The sequence below is a fragment of the Drosophila albomicans genome, chromosome X (assembly GCF_009650485.2).
Source record: "Drosophila albomicans strain 15112-1751.03 chromosome X, ASM965048v2, whole genome shotgun sequence".
NCBI classification, from domain to species: domain Eukaryota; kingdom Metazoa; phylum Arthropoda; class Insecta; order Diptera; family Drosophilidae; genus Drosophila; species Drosophila albomicans.
The window spans coordinates 4,815,284-4,827,348 of NC_047627.2; the positions used below are offsets into that span (position 1 = coordinate 4,815,284).

At 39.0% G+C, this 12,065-nt stretch overlaps 4 protein-coding genes across 4 annotated transcripts; 2 read left to right on the forward strand and 2 right to left on the reverse strand.

Annotated features, from left to right (window-relative positions):
• Nucleotides 1–381: 381 nt before the first annotated feature.
• On the reverse strand, nucleotides 382–4,748 carry LOC117578098 (uncharacterized). Its single transcript, XM_034263273.2, has 4 exons — nucleotides 4,541–4,748; nucleotides 4,060–4,467; nucleotides 2,001–2,646; nucleotides 382–1,941 (listed from the first exon to the last, which is right to left on the reverse strand). The coding sequence occupies exons 1-4, from the start codon at nucleotides 4,648–4,650 to the stop codon at nucleotides 913–915; spliced, it is 2,193 nt and encodes a 730-aa protein (XP_034119164.1). The 5' UTR covers nucleotides 4,651–4,748; the 3' UTR covers nucleotides 382–912.
• Nucleotides 4,749–5,144: 396 nt separating this feature from the next.
• On the forward strand, nucleotides 5,145–6,865 carry LOC117578099 (protein MAK16 homolog). The gene is made up of 4 exons (XM_034263274.2): nucleotides 5,145–5,276; nucleotides 5,337–5,383; nucleotides 5,435–6,209; nucleotides 6,544–6,865. Exons 1-4 carry the CDS (start codon nucleotides 5,262–5,264, stop codon nucleotides 6,712–6,714), a joined length of 1,008 nt encoding a protein of 335 aa, XP_034119165.1. The 5' UTR covers nucleotides 5,145–5,261; the 3' UTR covers nucleotides 6,715–6,865.
• A 1,493-nt stretch (nucleotides 6,866–8,358) lies between these two features.
• LOC117578103 (protein enhancer of rudimentary) lies at nucleotides 8,359–9,624 on the reverse strand. The gene is made up of 3 exons (XM_034263280.2): nucleotides 9,475–9,624; nucleotides 9,146–9,226; nucleotides 8,359–9,056 (listed from the first exon to the last, which is right to left on the reverse strand). Exon 3 carries the CDS (start codon nucleotides 9,011–9,013, stop codon nucleotides 8,699–8,701), a length of 315 nt encoding a protein of 104 aa, XP_034119171.1. The 5' UTR covers nucleotides 9,014–9,056; nucleotides 9,146–9,226; nucleotides 9,475–9,624; the 3' UTR covers nucleotides 8,359–8,698.
• Nucleotides 9,625–10,019: 395 nt separating this feature from the next.
• On the forward strand, nucleotides 10,020–11,843 carry LOC117578102 (uncharacterized). The gene is made up of 3 exons (XM_034263279.2): nucleotides 10,020–10,355; nucleotides 10,455–10,750; nucleotides 11,730–11,843. Exons 1-3 carry the CDS (start codon nucleotides 10,326–10,328, stop codon nucleotides 11,731–11,733), a joined length of 330 nt encoding a protein of 109 aa, XP_034119170.1. The 5' UTR covers nucleotides 10,020–10,325; the 3' UTR covers nucleotides 11,734–11,843.
• Nucleotides 11,844–12,065: the final 222 nt, after the last annotated feature.

Here is a 12,065-nt window from a genome sequence, read left to right on the forward strand (position 1 = left end):
TATTAATAGAAGTAATAATTAAATTAAAGAATTTAAAATAAAAATTCACCAAAATATCAATTTATGTGGAAACTACATTTTTAAGACAAATGTAAATCATTAAAAAAAAATTAATTTTTTGTATAAAAATTGATTATTCTATAAAAAAAAATATTGTTGCAAACTACACTACTACTAGAAAAAACAGTAAAACATTAAAAAAAAATAAAAGATTTTATATAAAAGAGACACTTTTGCAAATTACATTTCAAAGAAAAAATGTAAACCATTTAAAAAAACAAAACTAATAAATTTGTTGTATAAAAAATATTTATTCTATAAAAAAATATAAAATTACTTAAAATAATTAAATGAAAATGCAATAATATAATCAAGTAAAAATTAGTGTATATTTCATTTTTCTATATATATATAAGCTAACAATCCATTTCATATAAATATCGCGTCAACAAAAATAAATGGTATAAATATGTTTAATCCGCATTACTAAATTCTCTTCCCAAAAAAAATGAATTCATTATTATATTGCTTAATGTGGTCTAAATATTTTGTATATCTCTTTTTATTTGATGAACACTTTGCCTTAATTACGATGATGTCGATGATGAATGAATGAAGTTGTTTCGCATCGAAACAACTGAAATGAAACCACGGCAGTGTGTGTTGGATGATATTTTGTTGTTGTTGTTGTTGACTTGTTTGCTTGTCGTTGTATATTTAAATTAATAGTTTTGTGTTGTTGAACTCCATCAAATACCCCAAAATACGATGCGCGTCAAAAGCTACCCGTATATAGTATATATAATCTTCTCTCTAGAATGTCCATAAATCGGATAAGCGACCAGATTTTGCGTCACATTTTACCTACAGTTCTCCTCTCAAATTATGTAAACTTGTGTATTATTCCCTCCTTTAGCCTTTTTGTGAGGCAGCGGCAGAGGCGGCGCTATTGTGATCGATCCACTTGCGCAATAGATCGCCAGGACGCAATTCCGGATTGGCCTGGACTGGCAGTGTGCGCTCAAAGTTGAACTCACTTTGTGTGGCATATGGTGAAGGCATCGGAGGCGCCACACGCAAACCCATTCCTGGTAGTTGCCGTTGTGATGCAGAAGTTGTTTGCCAACCGTATTCGCTGGGCTGCGTCGACTGATAGCCAAACATCGTTGGCTGCTGCTGCTGATGCGGTTGGTGTTGATTGTTGTGTCCGAGCTGTGACTCAAAGCCCGAGGATTGCGATGAGGTGCGCGACAATTGTTTGTCATCGCAGCAGCCCATCAGATTCGCCGTGTTGGGCTCCTCCATCACATTGAGCTGACGACAATCGTTGTTGGCATAAACCCAAGCGCTGACATCGCCATTGCGATGAAGTTGCTGCTGGGGTTGTTGTTGTTGGAGACGCGAGGGCAACAGCAGATTGCTGGTGGAACGTGTCTGTGGACGATGATGCCTGCTCAGCATCGATGGCACCGGCCTTGAACTTGCGACGTTGCCACGCTGCCAACCATAAGCGGAAGGAGCAGCGTTGTTACCACGCCATGGACGCTGTGCATCCAAACAGCTGGAGGCATAACTTGTAGGCGCCAACAGTGTGCGTTGACTCGGAGCTGGCGATGAGACCAAAGGCGAACGGGTGTGCGTGGAGAGATGCAACGAATCCAGCGACAGCACAGAGGGCGCAATGTGAGAGACGTTGTTGCGTTGCCGCAATTGCGAACCATTTAAACTGGAGATGCTGGACATGGCAATGCTGTTGGCCGTTTGGCTGCCATTGCAGCTCAGCTGCTGGCTCAGCATGCTGATGCTCTCGTCATCCGAGATGCCCTCGTCGGCGTACAAGCGATGGAAACTCTCGCCAACGGATTCATTCTGTGCCAGCGAAAGCAGCGAATTCTTGCGATTTGTGATCAGCAACAACAAAGTACATAAACTGCCCAACATCTGGCAAAAGGAATACAAATCAATGTAAATGCATATATAAGTGAATGGAATTAACTTACTATAAAAGTGACGCTGTGGATTGTGAATGTGGGCAACAGAAGCGAACCCTGCGCATAGATGCTCCACACGACCAGCAGCAAGGTGAAGCGCGTGAATTTCAGTCCATTGCCAATGTTGTGCAGAAAACTGAGCGCCAGCATGACAAATGGATAGATGCTGATGTAGCAACTACTGAACGTTGCCTGCTGATTGAGGCCCAGCGAATAGAGCAAGAGTCTTCCCATGGTGCGTCCAAAGAGCATCAGCCGAGCGAGCAACGCTTGCTCCGCCAGCACATTGCCCAGTGTTTCGATGGTCACCCGGAAGAGCGTCAAGGCATGCGAGTAGACAAAGAACAAAGCATTGCCCAGCGTATCTGACAGCAGCCATTGAAATTGTTCTCGAGACGCGGCGGGCAAACTGAACAGCAGACAGAGCACATTGAGCACTGTGAGCAGCGTCATCTGGAGTTCATAGCGTTGAAGGCGACGTTGTTGTTGCACTCGGGCCAAGCGATTGAAGTGCGGCTGCTTGAGCAGTGCGGCGCCCTTGATGATAAAGTTGAGGAACTTGCTGCCCAGCACCATTTTCTTCTTCTCGTGGAGCACCTTGTTCACATGTCGCTCGCAGCTGCCGCACAAGCGGAACTGTTGCTCCAGTTGTCGCCTGTTTGAAGAAAGATAAGATTAAGAGAGATTAGTTGAACACATAAACCGGTTCGACGATGCTGAAATGCAACTTCATTTAACGAACCGAACTTCATTTCTAGAACACTGACACAATTCACGGATTCTCTAAAGAGTGTTTAAGAATTTAAACTGTATTTTATTCTTTAAACTTGACTTCAGACTTGTTCCATAAGCGATTCAACGTAGCGAACCATTTTATTTCATTGTGAAGTGAAACTTCTATTTGAAACTATTATAGAGAAACAAAACCAACTAGGATTTAGCTCAAGAAGTGGTTCAACGAATCGAAACTGATCGAACCCATCACGAATTCTCCATCTTATTTTAAACTACTGCAACTTTATCTATCGAACCGAACCATATTTAAAGATCAAGAATTGAACCCAATCAAAATTCATAGATTTTAGAAAGATGGTGGAATAAATAAAACTCTATTTCATTCTACTCTGTCATAAAGGATTTCAAATGAACTAGGCTTCAGAGTTGCTCTAAAAGCGGTTCAACTAACCAAACCATATTACTACATTAAAGTAAAGGTATCCAATAAAATGGTTGAACAAACCAAGCTCTATTCCAAGTTAAACACTCATAGGGAACCAAAACCAACCGGAATTCAGTGTGGCTCTAAAAGTGGTTCAACGAATCGGAAAGGAACTGAACCTTAATTGTTAATCGAACTCAACATGTATTCTCAAGGACTCGAACCCAATCGGACCTCAGCGTTGCTCTAAAAGTGGTTCAACGAAGGAACTAAACCTTATTAATGCATAGTTATCCTATCTTACTCTACAGTGCTGCTCCAAAAGAGGTTCAGCGAACCGAACCATTATACTACATTATGAACCCAACATTGAATCAAATGTATCCATTAAAATGGTTCAACAAAGCGATCTCTATCTCGAGTTAAACTATCAAAGGAAACCGAACCCAAGCAGGATTCAGAGCTGTTCGAAAGCGGTTCAACGACTCGGAAAGGAAGTGAACCTTATCACAAGAAACTCGAACCCAAGCAGGATGCAGGGCTGCTCTTAAAGAAGTTCAACGACTAGGAAAGGAAGTGAACCTTATTATTTCGTTGTTAATTGAACTCAACAAGTATTATCTAACTTATCCTAAATTATCACAAGAAACTCAAACCCAAGCGGGATTCAGGGCTGTCCTTAAAGCGGTTCAACGACTCGGAAAGGAAGTGAACCTTATGATTTCGTTGTTAATTGAACTCAACAAGTATTATCTAGCTTATTCTAAATTATCACAAGAAACTCGAACCCAAGCGGGATTCAAGGCTGCTCTAAACGCGGTTCAACGAACCGAACCCAAACTGAAACCAAACCAGCAAAGTTGTGTTCCAGTGCTGACATAAAAGAAAAAGTGTGCTTTCTGTGCTTACTGATACAACTTGAGCTCCTGCTCGAAGCGTGACTCGTGCTTTGGCTCGAACTGCGCCAACTTCTCGACCTTCAAGCGCTGCGCCTCGTTGCACTGATCGCAGAGACCGTTGCTCAGCGACGGCGGCGCCGCAGCGTGCAACAAATCGTTGCTGTAATATGCGTTGGCGCAAACATTGCTGCTGCTGCTATTGCTGTTGTTGTTGCTGTGATTGCTGGCGTTGTTGTTGCGGGACGCCGATGCCGACGACGAGGCTGACGATGTGTTCAAGTCGCGATTGTAGTCACCGTCCTTGTTGAAGCCGTTGTACTGGTCGCACTTGGGGCAAGTCCAGCTGTTGCGTTCAACGTACGCTACACGCGTGTTTTCATTGCAGAACCAGCAATTCACTTTGATGTCATAGCGTGAGCTACAAAATATACAATATACTATTATTATGACATACTCTAAAAATAGTCGCCCGTTCACTCGCGCACGCTTACCGCACTGTTATGAATAACTTGAAGCTCAACAATGCGGCTGAGAAACTTAGCGCCAAAATTGGCAGCGCTGTTGCCACCAGCATTAATAACTCTTGCTGCATTGTGAGCATGATTCTAAAATTTTAATAACTACCACAAACTAAATATATATATGTATATATATATGGAGCACGCGTTACACACACGCACTCTTTAGTTTTGCAGAATCTTATAAAATTGAAACCCGGCAGTGACAGCGGCTAATTTTTCTCTCATTTTTTGTTTGCAAATTATCGATAACGATAAAACCGGCGCGGTGGTTGTAATGTGGCCGCACCATGTGACAAACCATCGCACGTTACATATCGTTTAGCGGGTTTTGGTCAATATACGTTAAAAGCTAAATGCTATAAATGAGCAAAAAACTGGTTGCTTAGGGAAAAAATGGTATGTTAGTTAAAAAAAAATTAATGCAAATGAATTTGATATAAATAATTTATTTTTATTAAGTTCTTTTTTTTTAAACTACTAATAGTGAGTGCGAAATCTATAGCACAATGTATCGACCATAATCTGGTCACTTTGTTTTTTTGACGTTTCAAGGCGAATGTCAAAAAATCGTCTATCGCATGAAGTAGTGTGTGAGTTTGTTGTTGTATTTTAAAACCGCTTGCACGTTGCACGTGTTTAGAGAAGGCAAATAATTGTTTTTAAATAAAAACAAGCAACTAAAACACACAAAATGCAGCACGACGATGTAAGTAGACAAAATTACACATTAAAGCAATAATAAGTTGACAAATTAATTCCCACACAGGTTGTCTGGAGCATCATCAACAAATCCTTCTGCTCCCACAAAGTGAAGTAAGTCGACGCATAAGTTATCCTATAATTTTTAATTAACACTATTTCTAGAACGGATACGCGTACCTTCTGTCGCCATGAATACAATCTTACGGGTCTGTGCACGCGACGCACTTGTCCGTTGGCCAATTCACAATATGCAACAGTCCGCGAGGAGAAGGGCATCATTTATCTGTTCATAAAGACGGCGGAACGTTCGCATATGCCCAGCAAACTGTGGGAGCGCATCAAGTTGTCGCGCAACTTTGAGAAGGCCATTGAACAGATCAATGAGAATTTGGTCTTTTGGCCCAAATACATGATTGCGAAGAACAAACAGCGTTTCCTCAAAATCACACAGTATCTGATGCGCATGCGTAAGCTGAAATTGCGCCGTCAAAAGCTCATTGTGCCACTGTCTACGAAGATCGAGCGCCGTGAGACACGACGTGAGCAAAAGGCGCTGATTGCAGCGAAAATCGATAATCATATCGAAAAGGAGCTGTTGGCGCGTCTTAAGAATGGCACCTACAAAGATATTTATAATTTCTCGCAAACGGCTTTCAACAAAGCGCTGGAGGCGGAGCATGTGGATGGCGAGGAAGAGGATGAAGACGAGGAGGAGGACGAATTGGAGCGTGAAATGGAGGTGGAAGATGGCGAGGCGGCAGAATTGCGAAAGGCGCTCAATGATACCGAAGAATATGTGGAGGCGGACTCAGACGACGATGACGATGACGACGATGATGAAGAAGATGAGGATATCGATAGTGATTCGGGTCAACGAGAGCAAGTGGAATTGGACAGCGATTTCGAGCAGTCCGATGACGATGACGATGATATTGAGGTAGGTTAAAGTGTTGCTATGAGGTGGGAGGCGGAAGGCGTTACAGTTGCAGTGTGTGCTTTTGTTGAAATTACTATAAAGCAAGTTCAAGTTTGCTGCTGCGCTGAAAGCTCATATGCCGGCCGGCAGCGCAGCGCTGCGACGTAGCTGCTGCTGCTGCGTTGTTGACTGTTTTTAACGGCTGTGCGACTTTTGCAAATAAATCGAGTCCGCAGTCAGCAAACGCGCGCGCGCGCAACTTAAACAACGAGCTCTCCCAACTCCCTCTATGAAAATAAGAAAACGAAACTCGAAATATTTACCGTATATTTTATAAACACACACCCACACACAGGATACAAAGCTGCCAACGAAAGCTCCCAAGAAGTCCACCGACGGCAAGAAGAAGACACCAACAACAACAACGAAGGGAGCTTCACGCCGCAGCACAAAACCAAAACTGCGCTTGGAATATGAAATGGAATATGAAAATGAGGCTGATGCGGCACGGAAAGTGCGTGATTAGCGAGGTAGCCACAAAAATCAGAATGAGAAAACTACATACTATATTTTACATAATTAATGTATAGCAATTTAATTACAAATATATACAATAAGCAAAGAAAAATGCACAACAAAATTGCTTGTGGTCCAAACGAGGCGAAACACTTGAATCAGACAGAGACAGCAACAGTTACAGTTTGCTGTGCTCTGCAATTCTTAAGCCCGTGTGTGTGCATGTGAGAGTGAGTGAGTGTGCGTGTGTGCTTGTGTGTGTGTCGTGTGCAGCCAAATATGAACTTGACATTGAGTCGTGTTTTGTTGTTGTTGTTCTTGGTTTGCTGCTGCGTCGCAGCTGGCCGGCAAAACCAGTTCTAAAACTAACATTGTATATTCGCAACTCAATTAAATTGCCAGCTTTGCTTTTATTACATAAAGTTGGTAGCTAATTAAAAAAAAAAAAAAAAAAAAACAAATAAATGCGCCACTTATAAATAAATAACGCATGCCAAAATCAACTTAAGTGCAGTAGCGTCGACGTCGACGTCAACTGCGCTGTCAGCGGCAACTGCGCGCAAGGCCGCTGCTGAGGCTGAGCTTTTAACATATTATTATTCTTTATTTACAATATTTTTTTTTATATTGTTCTCGTTACGCGCTACTGCGGTTGCAAAGGTTCTGTTTATCTTAATGCACAAACACAAACACACACACACATACACAAATTTGCTAAGCACTTGTGGAGTTAACAACAATTGGCAATTAACAGTTTTTTGTATTATTATTATTTGTCCGGGTTCGGGTCACTTTGGAGCTTAAACTGCAATCAAATAATTCTAGATATTAACGTGACTAAAAGCACTAACTTTAGTATTATTATTTTACTATTTCATGGGGCCATTAAAAAATAAACAAATGGCTTGAAAGGTTAAAGTTGAAATTGATATTGACAGTAATCTGTTCCGGTTTCCATTTCATGAGTAACTCAGACTTTGGCATTCGATCTACATATAACAATTGATACGAGTTTAAATATTTTGCATAAATATTTCTATAGAATCTTTTTCACTTTTTAGTTCTGCATTAAATTTATAACTTTTAACTAAAAATTTATGAATGAAAATTTGCAAACATTTAAAAATAGCATATAGATAAATATACATTTTTTATTCCACTCTCATATTATAAATGTTATCCTATGAAATTATTTAAAGATTTTGATGAATTCGGGAGAACTTGATATAAACTTATATAAAACTTGATTTGAGTGCATAGTTAAAAAGTTATGAATGAAAAGTTGAAAATATTTAAAAATAATAATACTAATAATATGTGAAAACTTTAATTTTATAAAACTGCTTTATATTATCATCTTTTTTGCAAGTTTTCTGAATACTACAAAAGGTTTAAGTTGAGTTTTCTGAATACTACAAAAGTTTTAACTAGAGAAAATATTCACACCGCCAAATTTTCGATGAAATATTACTCATAGGGAATTTCCCAGCAATCCAGACAAAAAACAATTTAAAAAGAAAGTCGTAAAAAGTGTGAAAAATATAAAAATGTTTGATTTATCGTGCATCAAACAAAAATAATGAGCTAGGGAAATTCCGAAAGATATAATAAAAAAGAAAACACGCTGTTGTTATTTGTATATATATACATACATTAGATTATATTTAAATACAAAAAAATTAAGGTTCTTATTCGCCAGTTTGTAGAGCAGAAAACTACAAATCGGTTTTACAGTCGTACATTTTTTTGTTTTCTTTTATAGTGTTATTAAGCATATAGAAGAGCAACTTTGAAAAATAAACAGAACAAAAAATGCGAATTTCTTAAATTTTTGAGTTAGAGATTAAACAGATTGAATGAAGTCCGAAAAATGATAGATTTGTTGTTGGAAAGAGAGAAATGTGTTCTTTCTGTTGTTGTAATTGGTTGCTGTAGCTATTGTTGTTCTTCTTCTTATTGTTTATTTGGTGTGTAAGTGTTAGTTTGTGAGTTTTTTAGGCATTCGGACTGAATGCAGCCTGACGTAGCAGCACATAGATCTTCTCCTTGATCCAATCCTTGTTGTAGGGCGCATAAGTGTTGGTGCTCTTCTGATAGACCAGACAACTGATATCGATAAGTGTGTCGATGAAATCGAACAGCTGACTGATGTCATAGGTGATGGTCGGTGTATTTGGATTGCGTCGCTTCAAATGCTCCTCGTATATCTTGCACACCCCCTCCATGCACTCATTTACGCTTTCATAATCGCAATATGTGCGCGTCTCTGGTCGCGCTCCCGGCTGCACCAATAATATCGTATGCGACATGATCTCTCTCTTTCTCTCCTCTCTCTCTTGCTCTTGCTCTATCCTAAAAAAGCATCAGAAAAGAAGAGGCACATTAGCATAAAGCTCTTCCTCTTGTTGTCCATGTTATTGTTGTTGCCATCTCGCTCTTACCCCAAAGTTATGTGTTAATTGGTTGTTGTTGTTGTTGTCCGAGACTGTGCGAAATTGTTTTGGCTTCGCTTGTGGCTGAGGCTGCAAAACAAGAACAACATAGATAAACATTGAAAAATGCTGCATTGCATTATTTTAGCATTTGTTTTTTTTTCTGTAGCATTTTCTGCCATTGTTTTTGCCGCCAGTGCACACATACATACACACAGACACACACATGGACGCGCATACGGCATAAACGTTTCCATGTGTAGTTGCATTTATTTGCAAATCCACACACACACATAGTTGCGCCGCAAACAATTGCAATCGTTTTAAGCGTTACTCACCTGCTTGGCTTGGTCAGCAAATGTTTGCAAAATAGTTTAGCTACTTAAATTATTTATTATAAACACATTTTTCACACAGCTATTTGGGTAGCTGCAGCAGCACGCACGGTGTTGCCAAATTGCCGAATGCCGCTGTGTGTTCGCGTTAGGTGTTGGTAAACGTCTGCGCACAGCTGGCTGTCTGGCAGCCTTTGCTCGCATGGCGTTGCCACACCACTGGCAATAGGCAGCAAACAAAAAACAGGCAGTTCGAACAGCTGTTTCAAAAAGTGATCGACAAATGGACCAATTGCAAGAGCGTCGGCGGCAGTTGCTTTAACGTACGCGGGGGCTGCGCAGCGTGCGTTTACACACACACATACTCACGCTTACGCGTAAATATGTCTACAAACTATAAGAAAAATTAAATTGGTCTCATGTTGTGTGTTGTGTTTCTGTTTTTTTTTTTATTATTTGTTGTAGCCGCAAGTGAAATGCAAAGTGAAGGCGCAGCCGCAGCCTAAATGAGTTAGTGTTGCTGCGTGTATATGTGTGTTTATGTGGCACAAGCATTTTAATTGAGAAAAAATTATAAATCGTAGTCGGCGTCAATTGTGCGTGTGTTTATGTTTTAATTCACAAAACACTAGATTTGTTTTTTTATTTTCCGCCTCTTCTCTTCGCTATGGCTTTTATTATTGTCGCGACGCACGCGTGTTAAACGTTTTTTTTTTGTTGTATATTTTTTTTATTGCTTTGCTTGTTGTGTGTGTGGTTTGTGTGTCATATGTGGTCATAGCAAAAGTGTTAATTTTGTTTATGTTTCTCAATATAATTATTATTGCGGTTGACGCTGCTGCTGCTGTGATTCAATGTTTTCCGCTGCCAATGGGAAAATCAAGGTGCAGCATTTCTCCACTTAGATTCCTACACTTATTCCAATAAGCCATCACATAGATTCCAATATTCCAATAAGCATCGTTCCTTGTTGTTGTTTGCAGTTGCCGCCACACGACACGGATGCAGCCGCGTCGTCAACGCTGCGCTGCTTGCTCAATGGACCCTTTCGTGATCTGCATTTCAATGTGTCCGACCATCGGCTAATTCCAGTGCACGACGTCGTCTTCCTCGACGACATCGAACGCAATGTGAAGCCGCTCATCTATCGCCCTGTGCTGCCAGAGGCGCTGCTGTCGACGTCGACGTCGACGCCGACGCCAACGGCAACGTCGAGGCTCAAGTCAGCTGAGTCAGCTGTCAACAGCAGCAACAACAACAACAACAACAACTACAGCAGGTGAGTGCGCCTTGTGCCCTTGAACTTGATTCACGTCTATACGTCTGTCTCACTCACCGTCTCACTCTGTCGCGCTCCCACGCACTCATTTCATTTGGTTTTTGTGTGTCATTCCAATTAGACTTGCTCCAGGTTGCTCTCATTTATTAATTGAGCCGTTGGCTAAAAACCGAAACAGTTAGAATTACAAGCAACACAAAACAACACAAAAAAAATAACTCACACCGGTTGTGAGTTTTTTTTTTTTTTTTTTTGGATGTTGCCCCACTGTGCTTTAAACACGGTTAAATAAAACAACACAACGAGTTTATTGCTTTAGCAATGAATTTTTAAAACAATATGTGATTCCATTATGATTTCATTTAGAGCGTTATTATTTTTAAATAAAAGATATTTGGGAATGACAGTGAAGCATCGCTATGACAAAATTTAATGGGGCAGCTTAATAGGAATATAAAAAAAATTGTAGTCGAATTTTATTGAAAATAATTAGTAAATAAGAGTCAACTACAGTGAAACTTGGCTAAACAAAATTAATGTATAACAAAATATTATGTGACTATAGCAAATGTTTTATGATATACCCTAAGATATGTGAATATGTAGCTACAGTTGAGCTTCGCTATAGCAGAAGATAAAGAAATTAAAATTTTTATAGTTACAAAGTTTGGGAAATGTATTATAATTTATTATAAATTGAGAAACGAAGAAAAATTTATTATAGTTTGACAAAAATATTATAACTTATTATAAAATATTAAAATACAAACAAATTATTATAAAATAATTTATAAATGAATTTTAAATATGAGATTAGTTAAGAGAATTTCTACATACAAAAAACATCTAGTTTTTTGTTCTTCATTAAAAGTCAAATTATAGAACTTGTATTAAATTTGAAATAAATTATAAAAAAAAATCTATAAGTAATTCGATAAAGTAACATGACAAGCAACATAACAGTCATTTTTATTTTCAGATAAATTACAGAGAAATGAATTTGAAGTTAATCAAGAATCCAATAATAGATTTTTCCAAAAAATTATTCATAAACTCAAATGAAAGACCCGAAACTATAAAACTTTGTTCCTAGATTTCAATAAATCATCGAAAATATATTTAATTTTGTACATTATTATCGGTTAGGAACCAAAATCGAAAATATTTTAAGCATATTATTTGAGAAACCACAAGAGAACTATTTTAAATGTTTTCTGATAAGGCGCTTCCCCTTCCTAACTGGTTCCGTAAAAATAGAAATAGCAAAACGAAAAGAAAAGAAAAAAAAAGAAGAGAATACTCGGAATAGATCGCG